Source organism: Populus nigra, chromosome 6, assembly GCF_951802175.1.
Source record: "Populus nigra chromosome 6, ddPopNigr1.1, whole genome shotgun sequence".
NCBI classification, from domain to species: domain Eukaryota; kingdom Viridiplantae; phylum Streptophyta; class Magnoliopsida; order Malpighiales; family Salicaceae; genus Populus; species Populus nigra.
The window spans coordinates 11,452,001-11,473,428 of record NC_084857.1 but is presented as its reverse complement, the minus strand read 5'-3'; the positions used below and the strand labels follow the sequence as shown (position 1 = coordinate 11,473,428).

The window sequence follows — 21,428 nt, the reverse complement described above, 5'->3', positions numbered from 1 at the left end:
ACCAGCCATATCTAGGCAGTAGTCATGCCTGAAAGTTTGAGATTTCATTTTGTTCACCCTTTAGATCAACGCTAATCAAAATTTGTTGCATGATGAAACGCAATCAGATACTCTCTTCTTCAGTCGGAAACTAAATTGCCTAAAACTCGTTTAGTGACAGCATCGTTATCCTATACAGTAAATTACAATAATTTCTTTGCGAAATTATATAATTACAGATCGCTTAAAAGTTTAGAAATATTAAATAAACTTTCTTTTATACTCGTAACATTTCTAATATTAATGGAATAATTTAAAAATATTCAATTTGAAGAGGGTTTCTATAGTATCTTATTTTTGGATGATCATTGTAATTTCATAACGTTTTTGTAACTTGCACTCTTTTATGTTGAGCGATTCAGAGGGAAAGGAAAAAAAAACAGCATCTGAAAATCGTTTAATTAACAGTACTTTGGTTTCTGGACACCACAGATATTTTTTCCTACTTTGGCTTTTTAAAACCAAAAAACCATGAACAAATCCCAACTTTTTCAAACAGAAGAATGGGTCAACTTCCCACTAAATGTTTCTGAGGACGTTAAAAATAAAATAAAAAATGGTGACACGCTAATAATTATACTGAGTTTTTTCTCGTGTACGTCATAGTATGATTATTTTATTTTTAAATCATCAAAAAATCTAATGAACATAAACAATAAAAAACACATGAAATTAGTTTGAGTAAACTTAGTTAAACATGCTAAATAAATAAACTTAGTTGTGAAAATAGATTATTCTCATAAAATTTTTTAAAAAATATGAATTTTTTTTATGAAACTCAGCTCTAAAATAATTTATTGTTAAAAAATAAAATAAAAAAATAAGTCAATCTAGGTTAATCCGAAAAACATGCTACCCAAGTCATGAAAATGAAATAACTTAATAGAAAGTAGATAAAAAAAATCATAAAGTTCAATTCTCAATTAATTAAACTCGCGACCTGAGTCATGAGAACAAGACGAACTTATGAAAACAAAATCAAAATAAATTACAAAGTTCATCTCTAAATCAACAATTATTGAAGAGTGAAACTAAAAAGAAAAATTAAAAAAAAACAAAAAAAAAAGTACCCAAGTCATTATACTGCAAAAGCAAATAGAAAATCATAAAGATAAATTTCCAATCAACTGAACGCATGTCACAGGTTATGAGAACATAATTATTCTAAGGAAAGCAAATTAAAAAAAAAAATTTGTGAAGCTCAGCTCTAAGTCAATCCATTGTTGAAAGATAAGATCGAAAAAGAAAGCATTTAAAAAAAATTGAGTCAATCCAAGTGAATCCATCAAACTTGCAACCTTGGTAATGAGACTAAGATAACTTAATAGAAAAGAAATAAAAAATAAATCCACAAAGTCTAATTCTTAGAGCTTGTTTGGCAGTGTGGTTGCGGGTGCTTTTCAAATAACTTTTCATGCTAAAATACATGCCAATGATTTTTTTTTATTTTTTAAAAATTATTTTTGACATCAACACATCAAAACGATCCAAAACGTACAAACCATATTAAATTTTAGAAAAAAAATTCAAATTTTTTGGGAACGCGGATTGAACCGCATTCCCAAACACTGCCTTATCAAACTAAATGTTAAAGGCCAAAACTAAAAAAGAAATAAATTAAAAAAACAAAACCAAAACAAAGAGAGAGGATAAGGAAAAAGAAAAGAAAGGAAAAGGTAGTGTTATGAGACCGTGATAACCCTATATAAACTTAACAAACCCGCAATCCTAGTTATGAGATCAAGATATCTTAATAGAAAGCAAATAAAAAAATTATGAAATCCAATTCTCAACTAACTAAATATTGAAGGCCAAAACTTAAAAGAAAATGATTTTTTTTAAAAAAAAAAGAGAGAAGAAGGAAAAAAAAGAAAAAGAAAAGTAATGTTATGAAACTATGATAACCTTATAAAAAAATAAATCAAAATAATTTATGAAGATCAATTCTTAATCAGCCCAATGTTAAATGATGAAATTGAAAAAAATATATTAAATTAAAAAATGATAAAAAAATGACTCAAGTCAACTCATGTTAACTTATCAAATTCATGACCCGTGTCATGAGATTAAGATAACTCCATAAAAAAAAAAATCACAAAGCTTCATTTTTAATAAATTTAATGTTAAAGGTTAAAATTAAAAAAATAAATAAATTTATAAGACTGGTATATAACCCATCCAAAAAAAAATCAAAAACAATTATGAAGCATAATTATAAAAAAAACAAGTTGATGTTGAAGGAAAAAATTTAAAAAATAAAATAAAAATTATGTTGTTAAAGATTGAAATTAGAAGAAAATTTTTTTAAAAAAATATTATTATAATAAATAATATTTTGGCAATATTCTCTAGATATTTTTGTTAACAATTATTCGCACTAACAGAGCACTGGTGCCTGCAGGCTCAATTATTTTAAGCTAGAGTCTAATTGCTTCCACAATAATTAGGGGTTGACGAAGTATTTCTACAAAAGATCTCCGACATGTTCATTGCTCCGGAAATGATATAACATAGCCGGTCCTGTTGATGGATCAAATATGATCATTGGACTTTGTAATGCGCTATCTAATTTGGTCCTAAGCTGGCCCTTAATTTGGATTAATTAAACCTAACAGATAAAGACAATTTTCTTTCTTGATTTGATGGCCAGCCAAGGGAAAGTAGTAGGTGCCCACATAATCAACCAGACAGACAACCATGCATCATGACATGCAACATCAATGCTTCACATGTTCAGTAAATGCGTATGCCCCATGAAATCTTCAATTCCACCAGTCTTCAGATCGTCTCATTAATTATTAGTTTTCCTTCTGCATATTCAAATAGCATACCACAAGCAAGCAATAGCAACCACCGCCGGTGTTCCCCCCAGATAATATAAATTATATTTTATGATTTTATTTAATATTTTAAATTTTTTTAATTGATTTTTTTTTAAGATAAATCACACTTATTATTCTTATTTATTTGATAAAAATTAAACATAAGATAGTATAAATCTACGTAACTTTCAAGTCTAAAAAGCTTTTATTATAAAAGATATTGTCAAAGAATCAATTCAACTCAATAACTTAAGCTATTAAGTGAGTTTTCAGGATATACTTTATATTATTCTCTAAAACACCTCCTCAAGTAAAAGTTCTTTGAGTTTGAAACTTACACAAATCTATATTATTTCATGTTTAATTTTTATCAAATAAATAAATATACAATATCCAAACTGAACTATTAACTTAAATTTTTAAATTCAATTATTATTATTATTAGTATTTGACGATAACAGCATCACTAAACTAATCACGTTCCATTTGATTGGTGTTTTGGGTCCAGCTGCTAAGAATGCAGACATATGTACAGAGGCTAATTAAATATATCTTTGTAAGGTTCTAGCCAGGGACTGGAGAGAGAAACGAAAACGATGGAGATTCCAGTCGAGAAGTTGGGATGGATGCGCTGTGGCAGCTCAGCAAGGGTTGACTCTGATCACACTTTACGAGCACCGCGGTCCTCCTTTCATTTGTGCTAAAGACAAAGCAGATTATAAAGTATATTAAATATATCTGGATAATGCTTAGCAAATGTGCTAACAACACCACTCTTTAGCTTTTGTCTCTTACTGTATAAATAAATGGTGATATTAATCTCACTCCTAAAGGATTAGGATCTAAATCAGTTGTAAATAGTAGGGGTGTTTAGTGTGAGGTCAAATAATGCAAGAGTACTCATTAAGGGTCATTTGGGGCAAAAATAAAAAGAGAGGAGAGGAAATTATTAAGGAGCTTAAATATTATTATTATATATATACTAAAAAATATTATTATTATTATATATTTTATTCTCAATGTATTTAATTAAATTCATATATAGATTTTTTGATTTATAATTAGAATAAAAAAACATATTTGAAAAGTTTACATATTTTTTTTTATCAAAAACATGATTGAATCGTAAAAATAAACACAACTCATATCTTTTTTTTATCTATATCTTGTTTTCGGGTTACTCTAAAATATATTATCATTTAATATTTGTTTTATATTTAACTCTAATCGATGTCTTTGATATATACAGAAATGGTGGATTTGGTTTTTAAACTCTTATGAAACAATTTAAAAACTCATTTTTATAATCTTAAAAATTACCCATGTTATAACTCTTCCTCTTCTTTTTTTTTTTCTAATTTTAAATGAAACAAAATTTCAGACACAACTTTCTCCACAGAGGATGATTTTACGAAACCCACCAAATCTATGAACCAGAAGTTAAAATCCATGTGGGGTTAACACTCCTGGAGAGCGAGACATGCAAGGTCAAACATCAGCATCGGCATCGTTGGTGGGAAATATAAGTTATGTGCTCTGATCTCTGAGCCCTAAATTCTTTGACTTCATGCTATGATATAACATCATGACACCAGCCATTTCACACCAACTCTTTTTAAGCCATAGGTGCAAACTCTTTCTTTGAGAACCACGAAATTCACCAAATGTACGGGCCAAAAACTAAGGTCGAAGATGGATAATACCTCGTGCGGTCCATGCAGCACATTTGGCCGATGCCATCGATCGGCACCCTTGAAAAATGCATACAACATCATTGTAACCTGAGAAAAAGGAAGAACAACTTTCTTTTTCTTCCTAGGGTAAGAAGTCAATTTATAACCAACCACCTCGTGTGTCAATACATTTTTAAATATCAAGGTTTAGACAAAAATAAAAAAGGTCAATTATTTATTCCAAAATTTATACTGCCCCATGCGGCTGTAAAAATAATAAAATGCGGCAATTAAGAAGATGATGTTTTTTGGCATCCATATTCATAACTGGCTAGGTTGGATCATAACCTGATAGGGTTCGGATCTCTACTGAGCTTTGAACCGTCACATTTGTTTTTTCATTTCAATGGAAAGGAGGAAAAAACTCAAATAGCTGTACTTCTTCCTCTTGCTCGCCACCGGTCACCTTTTCTTTAGAAGGTAATGAGCATGTTAATCTTCTTCCCCATGTATGTAACAGCAGTGTATCGATTTTCTCACCAGACACCAATTCTTTCCATGTCAGATTTTTCGTTCTTCATGTGACCACAGGTTTGTTGTTTTATTTAGCCAAGGCGATCACAAAGCAGGTGATGAATCCGCATTAATTTATTGCTTTTTTTTTGTTTGAAATTGCTTTTTAAAAAGAAGGTTAATAGTTTTCATCCCTAGACGAAGCTGAACACTGAAACGATGTTTGTGAGTCCACTGAGGTGTTACACCGGCACTGAGTCTAAATATTTCTTGATAGATTAAAAATATTTTATTTTAATAAAATTATGAATTAAAAATAGTTTATCTTCATAGAACATACCAATATTTTCCCTACAAGAAAAAGAAGTAAACAAGAATTATAAAAAAGGAAACAAAGATGATCGCGTCAGAGTTAAATTTTTTTTTTTGATTGGTTACAAGGACTGATCTATCTAAAATGTTTTTTTTTATTCTAAAAATATAATCAATTTGTTTTTGAGCTTAATTATGGGAGAATTCTTATATAAATAAAAAAGATCTTTTGTAAGCAATGAAGACGTTTTAATGATGCTTTTTTTCAAAAAAAAAAAATCTTTTACGAGCGAGGAAGATGTTTTACATGCTTTTTCCATGAAAGAATATATTAAAATATCATAATTATAAAATTAATGACTTTGTTCGAGGCCAGGCCCGATCTTCAAGCCCGCAGAATAAAAAAGCACTTCCTCACAAGGGACGAAAAAACATGCTTCTGCATCGCGTAAAACATGCAGCCAAATAGTTTATGGGTTATGCAAACAAACAGAAGCTAAGAAGTTAGTCTTCAGGACCAAACTGGTAACTTAATTTCAAGTGCCAGATGTTTGTTTAAGATCCTTAAATCATCAATGATAAGCTAACTCCTATGATATCTCCAAAACATGTCCCTTTTTAAGGCAAGTTTTGAGAATTTTTAATTTGTGATTTATACAGATTTTCACCGGCTTTCATCGACTTATTACTATTTTTAAGATGATATTATTTTGTATGTTTTTCATTTAAAAATATATTAAAATAATATTTTTTTTATTTTTTTTATATTAACATATCAAAACAGAAAAAAAATAATTTTAAATAAAAATAAGAAATTTTGGCCTTCTTTTATTTGGATGCAATCCCAAACAAGAGCTTAGATTCCCAACTATTATTTTATTTGCTTCCTTTTTTTAGCAGTTATTTTATGTTAATTATGAATGTTGCTGAATTATATTTTTCTTAATTTCTGGCTACGGTTGCCTTATATTTTGTAAGATAGCAAGAAGTTATTAAAACTTAAATTACTACCACTGTAAATTGTTTTTGTATGTGGATTAATTTGATAGGAGCAAGAACTATAGAGGACAATAACAAATCATGCTTTAAGTGTTTGCTTCCAATTATTAGAAATAAAGCAACAATTATTCTTCCTTCCATTAATCAGAGAACCTCTCTCTCTCTCTCTCTCTCTCTCTCTCTCTGCTTTTCCTTTAGTTATAAAGAAGAAAACAAGAGAATTCAAAAAAAGAAAGAAAAGAAAAGAAAATTGGGAACATGAAGTGAAATAAAAGAGAATGGGGGCAATTTCAGTCATTTTGTAAAGCATGTGCGTCAACATAAAAATCTCCCTCACATGACCGTTGTATTCAAATTTCAAACGGTCTCCTAATCTCCTCCTCGCTTAAAACAATTCTACTGACCCAACCAGAAACAGAAACAATCGAGCCAGCCATGAAAGCATACAGTGCATCAACATCACAATCCTCTGTGAAATCAAGCGCCACCAACCCGAACACCATGGCCATGGAAGAGAGAGATAGCTGTTACTTCCCTGGTTGCAGAAAAGATGCCAATTGCAACTGTGATATTTGCTTGGCTAGCATCAATGCTACCCTTGACCTCATGCCAGTCACCATTCAAAAGTCCTCTCTCACCAAGCTTTCTACATCACGCGCCAACGTGGAATGTACCCCCCTGTCTTTTGATACTTCAATTATCTCTACACCGAGATCAATTTCTCGTCCTAAAATGGATTCTCCAGCACTCAAATCAACAGCAAGATTGACCTTGAATCAAAAGAAAGTAAAGAAGAAAAAAGAAAGGTCTTTTGGTTCTTGCGGTGTTCTTTTTTGGCTGGTTTTGGGATCAAGCTTGCTTTTTAGAGTAGAAACTGGGTTTTCTTGGGGGGTTTACGGGGTTTTAAGGCCTGTGTTTTCATCTGATATGGTTAGGAGTATTGGTGAGAGATCTTGGGCTGTACAAGACTTGAACCGGAGGCTGAATTTCTTGCAGAGTGAATTAAAAGGTTTTGTTGCAAATGAGAAGGTTTCAAATTGCAGCTTTATGGATTCAATATGGGAAATCAATCAGGTTTCATATGCCTAAATTCTTGAATAATTAAGTATAGCTCAAAGATTTGCTAGGTATTTTTCAATACAAAAATCTAATGAATAAACATGAACTGCAGGATGGGCTGCTTTTGAATTCACGGTGTGTCTTGTACAAGTCCGCAATGGAAGAGGTGAGCATATGGGGCTGGCCCTTGCAAACTGCAGGATTGCTCAAAACAGAATTTTCTTCGCGTTCATTTACAGTGTTGTCAGGCAGAGTTACAGAGGTAAACCCAAAATTTCGTAGCATGTGTATCTTCTCTTATTAGTAGCAGTGTATTTCACCTATATCAGAAGATGCTTTACCTTTCTTAATCAAATTCATGATTCTTTTTGTTTTTTTTTTTGTTTTTCTGGGATCTTGTCTATTTCTCTTTAAAAGTGGTCTGACGGTAGGATTGGGTACTCAATTCGAAAAGCCAACACTTCATGGGTTCACAGGAATTGGGCTGCCTCTGTTGTCCAATTAGATCCCAACACATGGATTCTGGAGTATGAGCGTAGCTTGATATTGAATAGCTCAACACTGTTTTCAGCAGTAGCAGAGATCTTCAAATACAGGATGTCAAGAGCTATGAAAAGTATGAATCCAGTATTCTGGTTGTTCTCTGATTTTGAGCAACAATACAGAGTCCTTACAGCAAAAGACCGTGTCAAGATCATCCCAACTTAGTGGATATATAGTTAAAAGACGCAGCACCATAACTACCTCCAGCACTGTTCCAGTTCTCATTGCTTGTGAGAAGGGTTGCAGAAGAAACCTATGGCTATCAAGGACCCGTTTTCTTCTTTCAAGATCCTTGCTATGTTTTGGCTTGAAATCATCGTTTCATTGTCTTGGTGTATAGTTCTATTTGGATACTCTAAGATGACAAAAGTCTCAATTTCTAAAATTCTTGATTTAAATTGTACATCATGAACTGATACAATATGACAACATAACCCGTGTTTGTACTTTTGCTGGAACGGTTATCTTTAATTGATGTTGGATTTCACATATATTGTAATGGTGAAGCTTGGGCAGCATTGGATGAAGTCCCGAGGTTGAGGATGTCCTTTGTCATACTCCCAACAAACCACCGCCTCTCTCCTAAGGAGTATACAAGCATTGGATGAAGTCCCGAGGTTGAGGGTGTCCTTTTTCATACTCCCACCACACCACCGCCTCTCTCCTAAGGAGGATGCATTTCATGATTGCTGATTGTTTACTGAAACTTTGACTGTTAAGTTACAGATTGGTGAGGAAAATCACCAAAAGTCATTACAAGAGCACACGCCAGCTTTGTAATGGTGAAACCGAGTCCTGTCTCTAACAATAATCTCCATTCCATAAACCTTCGAGACCAACTTAATAAAGGTATGGCAATCTTCACAAACTCTCAGATTCTTAACTATTCGGATGCAGGACCCTTTTCCCTCACCCATCAGCCCATAACAAAGGGCCAATTTCTCACTGTGCCATAAAACCACTTCTTTCTTTCCTTCCTCTTCTACATCAACCAAAACACTACTAGTATTAGGAGTATAGCCAACTAGCTTCAACTCCTTAACCACCTCATCTAGCTTCTCATAGATTTTATCTGCTTGCTTATGCTTCTTATCTGCCATTACAAACTCGTATACTTGATTGTTCAATTCTATCCGACTACATCCACGTTCTTTAGATATTCCTCTTTGTTTCATTAAGTTCCTTAGCTCCCCTACATCTTGCCACCTTCTATCTTTAGCATAAATGTTAGATAATTGCACAAGGGCTCCATCATGGTCTGGCTCCAGCTCAAGGACCTGCTTGGCAGCAAATTCTCCAAGCTCATTCTCTCCATGAATCTGGCAAGCAGCCATTAGGGATCCCCAAATGACAACATTAGGTGCCAAGGGCATGGTCTCCACAAGTTCTAGAGCATCTCTCAGTAGGTTAGCTCGACCAAAAAGATCTACCATGCAACCATAGTGCTCGTGTTTAGGTGTGATGTTGTGTTCATTTGTCATTGATGCAAAGGTTCTCCTGCCCTCCTCAACTAGCCCTGCATGACTACAAGCATAAAGCACACCAACAAATGTAACCCCATTTGGCTTGATGTTTTCATCTTTCATTTGATAGAAGAATTTTAGTGCATTACTGGCATCCCCGTGGATAGCAAAAGCATTAATCATACTTGTCCAAGATATCACATTTCTGCTTCGCATCTTCTCAAAAACTCCTCTCGCTGCTCCCAAATTTCCACATTTGGCATACATATCAATAAGGGCATTGTTGACAGGCAAAGCTCCTCCAAGCCCATTCTTGTCAACATACATATGAATCCATTTAGCTCGATCTAGAACACCAAGACGAGCACAAGCTGAGATTACACTTAGTATAGTAACTTGATCAGGTTTGATTCCGAAAACTTGCATTTCACTATATAAATTAAGAGCTTCCTGAGGCTTATCACTCTCAGCGTAACCAGAGATCATTGCGCTCCAGCAAACCAAGTCCTTTTCTTCCATTTGGTCAAAGATCAAGCGAGCATCTTCAACTCTCCCGACTCTCGAATACCCGGAAATCATGGCTGTTAAAACAACTAAGTTCCTATATGAGATCTTAGTGAACAATTTTTGAGCCATTTCCATACAGCCACAGCTTGCATACATGGTAAGAAGTGCACTCTGCAAGTAAGTATCAAGCACAAAATTATTTTCAATAATGAAATCATGTATAGCTTCTCCATAACTTAAATTTCGGGCTCGACCACAAGCCGATATTATGGTTGTCAGAACCATTTCATCTGGCTTCAAATTGGAACTCTTCATCTCTTCAAAAAGCCGCAACACATCATCATAAAGTCCACTCTGATGATACCTGTTAATAAATTAACATCAATAAAAAGAAATATCTAATTCAACAACCAAAGAATTAAACTTCAATCCGTACCCATCAATCATAATACTCCAGGCAACAACATCCCTATAAGACATTTTATCAAACACCAATCGTGCTTCCGAAATCCGGTCACAAGAAGCGTACATACCCACCAGGCCCGTTTGAACAAACGGGTCTTTGTCAAAACCCAATTTAGTCGCAAACCCATGAATCTCCTTCCCTTCATTTAACCCAGAAGCTCTGGAAGCTGCTTTTAGCAATGGAGGAAAGCTAAACCTGTCAATACCAAGCAAGCCTTCCTTCAACCTTATTTTCTCATATGCTAAAAGAGCAGTTTCAGGCTTGGCGCTGCGAGATAAAGAGCGGAAGAGTTTGTTGGAAAGAGGAGTGTGGCATTTGGGAAGGTGTGTGAAGACGGAGAGGGCGTAGTCGAGGGAAGAAGAGGAGAGAAGGAGTTCGAGGAGGAGTGAAGGAGGGAGGTTGGAGCGGAGGACTTGGGCGTGGATTTGTTTGAGGTGGGGGAGGGGGGTGGGGGTGGGGTTGGAGGAGAGAGCTGCATGTAGGGCGGTGGAAGTGAGTGGGACAGGTATTGTGGGCAGTGTGGTCACGGTGGACATTTTGTTTCGGATGGGGAGGAATGGGGCGGGGAGTATAAATTTCATATCTATTTCGTTTGGGCCTACGGGTGTAAATAATATTTGGGCTAATTCTTGTAACTGTGGGGCCAGGCCTGATGGTTTTCTCAGACCTCTTCAACTTTAAAGATCATACCAGTGTCAGCATTCGCAATTTCAAGCCATGCGGAGAGCGTTGGCATTTTATGCGTGCAATTAAATTAAAAAGAAGAAAAAAATTGAAGGAAGAATTAAAGAGGAAATGGGTGAAGCGTTATTTGATCTTGAACAAGTCCTCAGGTCCCAAAAGGTATGTAAATTTCTCTCTTTCTCTTCTAAGCCTCTTTTATCTCTCCAATACAAATGTTTCTCTTTTTTTTTCCCTTTCTTTGATTTTTGTTCAGTCGGTAATGAGTTAGAAGCTTATAGTTTTTGTTCTTTTCGTAATGGTGAGACGTCTTGATTTTATTTTTCTTAGACCTAGATTTGACTAGCATTCCATTTTAGGCTTTCGACGCATGTAGTATTGCTCGCCTCATTTTTTAAGGTGAAAACAAATGGTGGCCTTTTTGGATGAGAGTAGAACCTATTTTTACGCTTTTATGGACTAAATCAATAGTGGGTTTTTTTTATAATTGTTTTTTTTTGGTCAATTCTATAGGAGACGTTGACGCATCAAGAAATGAACATACTTCAATCTTGCAAATCGAAGGCTGTTAGGCAATTTACATTCGGTGTTCTTACCGGTGCCACTGTTGCCTGGGCAGGTGTGTATTTTTATTCTTTTTTATGCATGTAGATATGCCCCATCAGCACATCATTGGGGTCAAGACCATCATGCTTGTCTGTTCTTCTTCTGCTGGTTTTCATTTTCCTGCTGTTAATGTTGTTCTTTTACTCAGTAATCTGAAATCATTGCTGCCGACAGAATCATTTGTCTATTAGTACTGCGTATTGATTATTTGTAGCATTCTGACAGCAACTTGGAAGCTAAGTTGGTTTGCTCGAGCCAACATTTCAGGAGGTAATGCGGACTAACACCTTAATATTGCTGATTTACATGACCACTCCTTCATCTGTGTAGACAAAAATATGTAAGTTTTACCTTATTTGCAGGAGCTGCAATTTTTTTTGGATTCTGGAGATTTGGTAAGTCCTTAGATTCCGGTGTTGATCATATTCTTGCTATGGATGGAAGTCGGATGCAGAAGGAGTTGGCAAATATGTAGGTTCACCTTACTGTGCTTGTTTGTGGTGAACTTCGCAGTTTTTCTACAATGAGTTAGAATATATTGATGTTATATTATTTGAACGAATTGGCATGTTGTCAAGCCAAAATTGGCTTTCAACGTTCTTTATTAGTTGCATAGTATTTTGGTTTATGTGTCCGGTGATCTAGCACATTCTGATTGTTCTGCAACATACAAGATTGAGATTGATACTAAATCAACTAAAGAGTAAAATCTGTCATTGACTGAATAGAACTTTGCTATATGGGTGTGCTGAATTTAAACTGTACTAAAAACCTGACAAGTTAACATTGTTAAATAACTCTTTAGCATTAGCGTGTCCAAGATTCTAGCTTTGGCAGCCACTTCTACTGGTACAATTGCTGAGGTGTTTTTGGCCCATTAGGCTAGAACTATATGCTGTTATTTTTTCCTAACAGTTTTACGAGTTAACAAGCTTGGCCTGGCCTTTATGGCTGTCTGAATCTCTACTAAAAGTCCTAAGATAAGTATCTGTCACATAAATAGTAGTTCCCCAGACCATGTTGGATCTCTTATCAAATGCTTAGTACTGTCTTTTGTTGTGTAATCAATGTCTCAAACGGTTATCGTTCTCTGTCAAACTTGTCCTGTATATTTCTGATTTTTTTCCGTTATATTCCAATTTCGTGTCATCTGTTTTCAATTGCTTGAGGAAGCATTATTTATTGATTTGCAATGAATAATATTTCTATGTACAGAATGGTGAATAAATATCGAGATGATCCTTGGACAATGCAACATTTGAATAGGCGTTTCTATTCAGAGAAAGTTTTTGATGACTCAAACTTGCACAGGCCAATAATAAGCCTTCAATATCGAAATTCATTTGGTGATAATGTTGCTTATGGTCAAAGGACACATGACAGTGATTCTCACGATGCCTCCCACAGTGACTCTGATATCAAAAGGGATGATGTGGAGTCCAAGAAAGTTCCTGTAAGTGCACTGATCAAATATTCCTATTTGAACATAGGCATGACTACTTTACTGGTGTTTGCATTCATAATAAAGTCAGTAATGAACATGCAAATAGTGGATTTAATTACAGACAAAGACACCCCTAATGTTGCAGCTACGAATTTCATGAATGGATATCCATCTTTTTTATTTTGCTCCTTACATGCAATTTTAATGGTCCTTGGACAATTGTTTTTCATATATTTAATATAGCAGACAGTTCAGCTAAATGTGTAAAGATACAAAGTTTTTAAAAGCAAAATTCATATATAAAACAATTTTTTTTTTCATTTATGAATTAACGAAACCTTACTTACTTGGAATTCATTAGGGAATTTATTTTTATTCCTTTCCATCAATATACTGAAGACAGAAACATCTAGAAGTAGAAAATCCGCATCATGTGGGAATAATTCATTTCCATTGGATATCTGATGAATCATTTAGATGCTTCTTATTTCACATTACATGTCTGTTAATGCTATGGGTAGAGTAACTCATAGTTGGCATGGTTTTCTTGGGCAAACAAAAATGTAGGCTATTGGTTAGGCTTCTACATACTGTTACAGAAACTGTAGTGTGAGGATAAGTGCATGTATACACATCCACCAGGCAAGAATTGGCATTTATGCAAAATCTCAGAACCATAGTTTTCGATACGGAGCCATCCAGGGTTTTGCTCAACTTGGAATGAGTAGATGCGCTCCCATGGAAAAGGAGGTAACCTTCTCCCTAGGTTGGACTGATTGTCAGCAGCATCGAACCAAAAATACCAGATTTTCTACTCCTTCCATGAGTCAATACATTCTGTAGTTGGTCCATTGTATACTGTAGCGAACTTGCCTGCTGGAAATGGTATGATTTAGAGCAAATTAAGGCTTGAAAATGAAATGCATTTCCAGGGCTGTGGTGCCAATTGTGGGATGCATTAGTTGCTTGCCATGGTTTAGAAAGTTTTCCTCAGGTAGTTTTGCGATGGAAGGACAGTTGCAATTGAAATTCCCATGAACAAGCAACTGCATCTATTACAGGCTATTGAATTCAACACCTAGCATTATCTTGATGTGGGGTAGCAATATCTTAGAGCATTTTTTAATAGGCGCTAAATCCTTTGATGATGAATCTGCCCTCAAAATTAGCAACCAGTGAAAAAATGCAACCTCTACACTGTATTCCACATCCTTGAAAGAGCAGGCTTTCATCTCTGGTTTTTTTAACAAATGGGAAAAATTAAGAAAAGGGTCTCTTAGTTATCACATTATTAAACTGGTCTATTCTACTTGAGCGTATATTAACTTCTTGCTTGAAATTGTAATGGTTTCTTAGTTATCACATTATTTAATCTAATCATTCTGTTTTAGATGAACCTCGGTGCTAAAGTAATGGAAGACCCTCTAGAGAGTATTTTTGGTTTCATGGCCCCTGTGGAGGAGATCCATCATCTTGGTACCTCAGGCAAGCCTGCCAGAGTACTTAATCGTAGCCATAAAAGATCTCATCGTAGGCATCGGATGCACCATCAAGAAGCTTCTTTGAATTCTGAACGTTTGCAGCCACAGCAGATTTGAGGTTGGTGATAGACTTGGAGGAAACCGGAGAGAATGCCTGTTGAAGATTTGGAAGCCAAACCTTTGTCAGTTAGTTATCACATATGCCATACTGTTGAACTGGAATTGTCAGACAAGTTCTGTAAGCATTGTACATTTTACTCCATGAGCAACTCTGGTGAGCTTAAATGTCTATATGTGGTATGTTGCAATGAAATACTCCATACTGGAGAGTAGATAGACATTAATCATCGCATATGCCTTTGCAGCACAGGTGTTGGAACTTTTCTGTGTTTGATCAGGTGCCAAAGCTATGAATTTACCTTGATGGGGCGTTATAATGGTCAAAGGAGAATGATGCATGATGCATTGTGCAGGTGGTGATAGTATCACATTATTAAGGAGATCATATTGAAATGTTTATAATATATGATAGCAACATAGCTACCTCAGGTGATGGCTAATTTCTGCGGTCGCTGACCTGAAACATGCTCTTGCTATTTCTTGCATCAATCTCTTTGTTTCTGGGTTGGATCAGATGTCGAAATATTGCGAGCTCAGAAACAGTAGACATGGACCCAGTGATATGACCTATTGTGCCTCAGCTCACATAATTGAAGAGTAGGTGGCATCAGTTTGAATCTACTCCCGTGAAAGGAAAAAGACTCTTAAACATAGTTACAAGACCAGCTTGGCCTACAACTCGAGTTTCAAGTTGGGCAGTTGATTCATGTGCCAACCTCCAAGTTTTGATTTTTAAAAAACCAGAAACAATGTTGTTTTTGTTATAAAAAAAAATACAGTTTTTTTCACTTGCTCAAATTATGATAGGTCTCGGGTTGATAGATCACCGGGTTGTCATGTTAAGCAGGCTGGTCGGGCCTTATTATGAGGCTATTAATTGTCTGCCTGAAAGAAGAGGTTACTGTTGGTAGCTGTGTAATTATGGGAGCATTTGGGGACATCGGCGCAAATGCCACCGGCAGAGTATCAAAAAGCTAGAAACTTACAGCCATCTTGGGACCTTCCGTGCAGACAGGTTTTAGCCAAACGAAAAATGATGAGAGTTTTATAATCGCTAAAATACTCCGGTTTAGAGCATTTTTAATTTTTTTATATATAATTTTTTAGATTATTTTGATGTGATGGTATAAAAATAAAATTTTAAAAATATATTATTTTGATATATTTTTAAACAAAAATATTTTTTTAAAAGAACCTTAACCATAATTTTAAATACTACCATAAAGAAAGTATCATGTAACCTTCATTTTCTTGTGGGCATCAAATTCTCGATCACTCCTATCTTTTTTAACAAAAGAAAACCCACTACAAAATGAGTTCGAGATTCATAAGTAACCAATCATTCCAGTAGCTTTTGCAATCCACGATGGAATACATTAATATAGGCAAAAAAACTAGTGACCTTTTGCCATATGGCCGCCCCCTGAGTTAGATATATGTGTTTGTCCATGAGATGTACACGTCGCTGATTGTACGTGCCGTACATTATTAGGTATTCATGGAACAGCGTAGAAGTCACGAGTTGATGAAATATTGTGACAATATCATAATTTATGTCGGAGGGAGATGCGTGTATGGCTTCGGTTTAAAAAGGGTGAGCAAGGAGATCTCATCTTCTTCTTTTCTGCTCGTTGATTAACTAACTGATATATCTCAAGTAATAAAATCATGAAAAACTGAGAATTAAAGAACTTGGGAGGCATGCTGTTTCCTTTTCTTCTGTAATAACTCGTTTCATGACTGCAGTTTACCTGTTCTCTAAACACGCGTGTATCTTCGCATGTCACCATCCTTTTTACCGCGTCCTTGGTAGGAAATCCAGCACTGATCTCTCTCTCCTTTTTTATTTTTTGGTTTCCCGGGCGCTCTTAAACCGCCAAGCAACCTTCGCCTTGTAAATGATTGAGATTTTTCTCGTCACAGGTAGATAAGATCGGAGGAATGACATGGCATTAACATTATGTAATGCATGCAAGATAAATCTGATTGATAATTGTGGAAAAATTAAACAAATGTTTTCAAAACTGTACAATCTTGTTCAAAATGGTAATTTACCTGAAGACCAGGGGCACTAAGAAAATGCCATTCTCCTTTATCTGTTCAGGGATTCGTTCTTCTTCTCCACACGCTCCCTGCACACACAAGAAAAGGAAAGGAAAGGAAGATTGATTCGTTTCATAGACAAACGTTTTTTCTTATCGTCGCCTCCCTCCAAACATTTGCCATCCAAATCCATCCTTCGAAAATTAATTCTCCCCTTTTAGCACTCAATCAATCTCTCTCTCTCTCTCTCTCTCTCTCACACATATGTTGCAAAAAGGCATAGTATAATCCCATTTCTTTCTTTTAGGCCTTAAGGTTTCCCTCTGCTCCTCTCCTCTCCTATCAGATACCAAAAGAAACAGATACCCACAAACTCCACCCATTCTCTCTCTCTCTCTCTCTCTTAATATATGATCAACATTTTCTCTCCTTTTCCACTCCATAACCCCAACAAGATTTTGATTCCTATCGAGAAAATCAAGAAATTCTTACTTTCTTTAACCCTTATAGCATCTTTTGTTTCCCTATTTATTTATTCTACCCATTTCACCAACAACGCACCAACAAATCAAGAAACCATGAAGGTGCATCCATTACCCAAGAAGAGAAACAACATAACAATCCAATTCTACAATCATAGAGGAGACCCTTTAGTATCATCTTCTGGTGGGTCCCAACACAAGAAACTCAGGAGGCTACCCCACATATTCAGCCGGGTCTTAGAACTCCCCTTCCGGTCAGATGCTGACGTGTCGGTTGAGGAAAATCCTGATTGCTTTCGATTTGTTGCTGAAACAGATAATAACATCGGTGAAGTGAGGGCCCACACCGTTGAAATCTATCCTGGAGTAACTAAAATTGTGATTAGGCCAAATGGGTATCTAGAATTATCTCCACTTGATGATTTGGAGTTGGATATGTGGAGGTTCCGGTTGCCGGAAACCACCAGGCCGGAGCTTGCGAGTGCGGTTCTGGCTGACGGAGAGTTGATTGTGACGGTTCCGAAAGGAGAGGAAGTGGAGGAGGAAGGGAATGGTAATAATAACAATGGCGAGTTTAGAGGTATGGGAAATAATAGTAATAATAATAATAATAATAATAATAATAATAATAATAATAATAATAATAATGCTAGGCTTGTGCTTGTACAGTGATATGATAATGATAAAATGTACTGCTTTCTAGCTGCCTGGTTTTTTGTTATTAAAATGAATTATGTTGTGGAACTTGGTTTTTTCCTTCTAAGGTTGGTGGTTGGAACCAGGATGTGTGTGCTTACTTTTGTTATTGATGATCAATGAATCAATCAAGGTTTCTCTATTTTCCTGTTTGTGTGTGTGGATAACGAGTATGGTAGCAGTAGCATTGAATATGGAAGTTTGAGACTATTGTTAGTTCATTATGTTTTGGCATGCTCAGGTACAAGATGGTTTTTCATTTTGATTTTAGTGTTAGTGTTAGCATGAACTTTTGTTGATTGTTTGGTTTTTTAGCATTGTAAACTCCAGGTTTTTTGTTATGTCCTCTTATGTCTTGTGTGGTTGCAGAGCAACGGAAATGGATTTTATGTGCTGTCTTCTTTCTTTCTTTTTGATAGTTCAGATTCGAATTGTGTAAACTTTTGGTCTTCTTAACCTCCATATTCTTCTCCCACAGCTTCTGGAAGCTAGTTTCTTAAGGTGGTTGGGACTGGGATTTGTGTGCTTACCGTTGTCATTGATGATTAATAAAATAGTCGAGGTTTCTCTCTTCTTCTCTTTGTTTTTTTTTTCTTTGTGTGCATAATGAGTGTGGTAGTAGTAGCATTGAATTTTTAAAGTTTGAGACCTTGTTAGTGTATTATGTTTTGGCATGTTGAGGTGCTAGATGGTTTTTCATTTTGATTCAGTGCTGATATTATATGATCGCGAGGAATGGTGCATACACATAGCCGACCCCAACTGGTTTGCAATTGAGGCGTGATTGTTGTTGTTAGTATTAGTGAAAGCTTTGGTTGGGTGTTCGGACTTGGTTTTAAGCATTGTAGCTTCAATGTCGAATGTGGTTTTAGACAACAAGAGGAGCAGGCATGAATGCCATGAATGGTACATGTGAAATGGCTTTTGTTTATATTGTTTTTGCATTTCAAAAGCGCTTTTAAAAAAAATTGAATTTTTTATTTTTTTTCGTTGCTTTAAATTAATGTTTTTTTAGTGTTTTCAGATCATTTTGATGCACTAATATCAAAATTGATTTTTAAAAAATAAAAAAAATATCATTTTGATACATTTCTAAGTGAAAAACACTTTGAAAAGCAACCGTGATCACACTCCCAAACGGGCAGAATTGAATTGAGTATTTCTTTTGGTATTCTTGGCCTCCATGTTCATATAAGATTTTATACCTGTGTTCATGTCTTATAACCCCTGCTTTGTGATCAGAAGATAGCCCCTTCCATATATGTATTCCTTCCAATTTCTCATATCATTCTCGTTGATTAGCTGGATACAATTCCTAGGCAATGTTTCTTTGATTGGTCTATAAGTCCTAGCACTAATGATGTTAAACATGCCTACAATTTCTTTTCTTTTTTGGTCATTGTAAATTAGAAGCATGATTCCATGCTTCACTGAAAACTGCTTCCATCGATCCTGGATGGTTGAGATTTGGGAATAAATGCTCTTCTCATCCACGTAGAGCCGCCTACGCTTGGACCCTGTTCCATTTGTCTTGTAGTTTAGCACTTTTGTATGCTTGCTGCTGTTAGAATTTCAAGTTTTGTAAAGGAATGGTAAATTATGTTGTCTTTCGAGACCTTTTAGTCCACTTCTTTTTCTGCGTGACAAATCTTTTTTCTCTAACATTTCTTTTTTTATTCTCTGCATAACTTTTAAGAGTGATGAACACCTTTCTCTCACACTATATTCCTGGTTGACAAGGCAATCCACGTTGTAGGATATCTTTATTTGGCTGTTCCAGTGTAAGACTTTCCTATTAGATCAAATGCACTTCCATAGCTTTACACTTCATCATGGTCTTCTTTTAACATTTTTTTAGAGTTGAGCCATAATTACCTTGTTAGACCCAAATTAAGTGATGGATTTGGATTTATTATATGACATTCTAAAGCTAAACTTTTCTTTTCGCAAAATGAAGTCTGCCAACTTGGCCTTCCACTGTAAGGATGTGTCAAACTCTAAGAAATCAACTACACTTGTATGAGCAGAAACAAAAACTTGATTTTCCATGCATCCTTGTAGAATTTGCCCAGTTAATTTGGCTTAATCTGGCACTTGTTGCTGCACAGCCTTCTCGCTTTAAAACACACAAATGGAGGAGGCTGTGCAGCAATAAGTGCCAGATAATGACCTTCTGGTTGCCTCGCATAACTAAGCAACAATTGGCGCCACTCATGGTGCTCTCTCTCTCTCTCTCCTTTATTATTAGTACACACGCTCATGATTCCTTTGCTAGAGGATAACGCTGTGTCCCTTTCATTGTTTGTTTGTGCAGTAGATGCATATGCTTCGTTTGCACAGTTAGTCATTAGCGGAAATGCAAGCTGCATACCTTGCGCCTGGCCCTAGCATTCACGATCTTATGTTTGACAATATGACCGAAGAAATGATTGCGTTTATGAAGACCAGGTTGGGTGGATCACAATAATTGCACCCACCTCCCCGCGTATATCATTGACTCGTCTTGGCGATTATGGCTCTTGAATTTTTTCTGCATCTTTTCGAAAAGTCGAACATTATGATCGGTTCTTGTAATGTCAATAATTTGTTGAAATGTAAGCTGAAACGTTTATTATTTGCGTTGTATGGTCATCATTGAGAATTCTGGTCACGCAATAGGAAACCAGGAAAGTGCCTGTGAGATATGCCCACGAGCTTCTCCTCTTTTAAGAACCTCCTGTGAGTGAGAGATGCCCACGAGCATCTCCTCCTTAGTCGCCGTATACAAGCCACGGCACAGCTTCGAGCGATCGCTATCAGATACCCGACCCTTCATAGCACCTCAACGGAGGTTATAAATTATAATGGCTTAAGCAATTGTAATTCGAGACGACCACTCGGTGCACCCCTCATTACAGGGACATGCCTATCTAGTTTGGATATTATAGACGCCTTCATGTATAGCTTAAAACAGTTAATTCAATTTCACAGAAATTCAGAACGTTGCAGTGTATTGATTTGACCCTAAAAAGATTTTGCAGTAAATGATTAATAAAAAAAAATGTATATTTTTTAAAGACAGATAGTTTTAGATGGATAGATATATCGTTCCCAGAAATTACGCGGGTTAAAAGACTTAGCGTTCTCCAAAACCAAGACAAATATTGTTAAAGACCTAATCATATACATTTATATTACGAGGTGACCCGATTTTGATTAAATAAATTAATTATGAGAATATTTTATATGATAACATATATAGCTTGTGTGTTCTGCTAATTAACATAGTTTTTTATTTGATGATTTGTAATAATTAATGTAGTTAGTTTTATCAAAAAAAAATTTATTAACGTGGATGTTCGAGTCAGCTTGTGTATATCTCGATTAATTTTACGAACTTTAAAATTAACAATATATAAACATCTTATAATCATCTTATTAGCAACTATTTTTACTCCGTGCATGCAGGTGTAAAATGATAAAAGTAAGCTTTCAAAGCA

General features: G+C 35.4%; 4 protein-coding genes across 6 annotated transcripts; 3 read left to right on the top strand and 1 right to left on the bottom strand.

Moving 5' to 3' along the window:
- The first annotated feature begins 6,558 nt into the window (after positions 1-6,558).
- On the top strand, positions 6,559-8,451 carry LOC133697637 (uncharacterized). Its single transcript, XM_062120335.1, has 3 exons — positions 6,559-7,432; positions 7,530-7,679; positions 7,835-8,451. Exons 1-3 carry the CDS (start codon positions 6,794-6,796, stop codon positions 8,123-8,125), a joined length of 1,080 nt encoding a protein of 359 aa, XP_061976319.1. The 5' UTR covers positions 6,559-6,793; the 3' UTR covers positions 8,126-8,451.
- LOC133697636 (pentatricopeptide repeat-containing protein At4g14820) lies at positions 8,322-11,081 on the bottom strand. Its single transcript, XM_062120334.1, has 2 exons — positions 10,367-11,081; positions 8,322-10,294 (listed from the first exon to the last, which is right to left on the bottom strand). The coding sequence occupies exons 1-2, from the start codon at positions 10,975-10,977 to the stop codon at positions 8,701-8,703; spliced, it is 2,205 nt and encodes a 734-aa protein (XP_061976318.1). The 5' UTR covers positions 10,978-11,081; the 3' UTR covers positions 8,322-8,700.
- LOC133697638 (uncharacterized) lies at positions 11,032-14,960 on the top strand. Its single transcript, XM_062120336.1, has 6 exons — positions 11,032-11,239; positions 11,591-11,696; positions 11,909-11,953; positions 12,046-12,154; positions 12,899-13,136; positions 14,519-14,960. Exons 1-6 carry the CDS (start codon positions 11,192-11,194, stop codon positions 14,723-14,725), a joined length of 753 nt encoding a protein of 250 aa, XP_061976320.1. The 5' UTR covers positions 11,032-11,191; the 3' UTR covers positions 14,726-14,960.
- Positions 14,961-16,821: 1,861 nt separating this feature from the next.
- On the top strand, positions 16,822-20,563 carry LOC133697503 (uncharacterized). Of its 3 annotated transcripts, XR_009842887.1 has the most exons (3): positions 16,824-17,833; positions 18,428-18,511; positions 20,264-20,563. XR_009842887.1 is itself a non-coding variant. In XM_062120108.1 (2 exons), exons 1-2 carry the CDS (start codon positions 17,182-17,184, stop codon positions 20,335-20,337), a joined length of 723 nt encoding a protein of 240 aa, XP_061976092.1. In that variant the 5' UTR covers positions 16,822-17,181; the 3' UTR covers positions 20,338-20,563. The 3 variants fall into 3 exon arrangements, 2 of the variants coding, with proteins under 2 accessions (XP_061976092.1, XP_061976091.1); XM_062120108.1 differs by lacking the exon at positions 18,428-18,511 and having other exon boundaries at positions 16,822-17,833; positions 20,267-20,563; XM_062120107.1 differs by lacking the exon at positions 18,428-18,511.
- The last annotated feature ends 865 nt before the right edge of the window (positions 20,564-21,428 follow it).

Excerpts from the sequence above, each read along its gene's own strand:
- LOC133697636 (XM_062120334.1), bottom strand. The coding sequence starts at position 10,977 with ATGAAATTTATACTCCCCGCCCCATTCCTCCCCATCCGAAACAAAATG. Across the intron at positions 10,295-10,366 it reads TGGAGTATTATGATTGATGG|GTATCATCAGAGTGGACTTT; the intron begins GTACGGATTGAA and ends ATTTATTAACAG.
- LOC133697503 (XM_062120107.1), top strand. The coding sequence starts at position 17,182 with ATGATCAACATTTTCTCTCCTTTTCCACTCCATAACCCCAACAAGATT. Across the intron at positions 17,834-20,263 it reads TAACAATGGCGAGTTTAGAG|TAGATGCATATGCTTCGTTT; the intron begins GTATGGGAAATA and ends TTGTTTGTGCAG.
- LOC133697637 (XM_062120335.1), top strand. The coding sequence starts at position 6,794 with ATGAAAGCATACAGTGCATCAACATCACAATCCTCTGTGAAATCAAGC. Across the intron at positions 7,433-7,529 it reads CAATATGGGAAATCAATCAG|GATGGGCTGCTTTTGAATTC; the intron begins GTTTCATATGCC and ends CATGAACTGCAG. Across the intron at positions 7,680-7,834 it reads TGTCAGGCAGAGTTACAGAG|TGGTCTGACGGTAGGATTGG; the intron begins GTAAACCCAAAA and ends TCTCTTTAAAAG.
- LOC133697638 (XM_062120336.1), top strand. The coding sequence starts at position 11,192 with ATGGGTGAAGCGTTATTTGATCTTGAACAAGTCCTCAGGTCCCAAAAG. Across the intron at positions 11,240-11,590 it reads AAGTCCTCAGGTCCCAAAAG|GAGACGTTGACGCATCAAGA; the intron begins GTATGTAAATTT and ends TCAATTCTATAG. Across the intron at positions 13,137-14,518 it reads TGGAGTCCAAGAAAGTTCCT|ATGAACCTCGGTGCTAAAGT; the intron begins GTAAGTGCACTG and ends ATTCTGTTTTAG.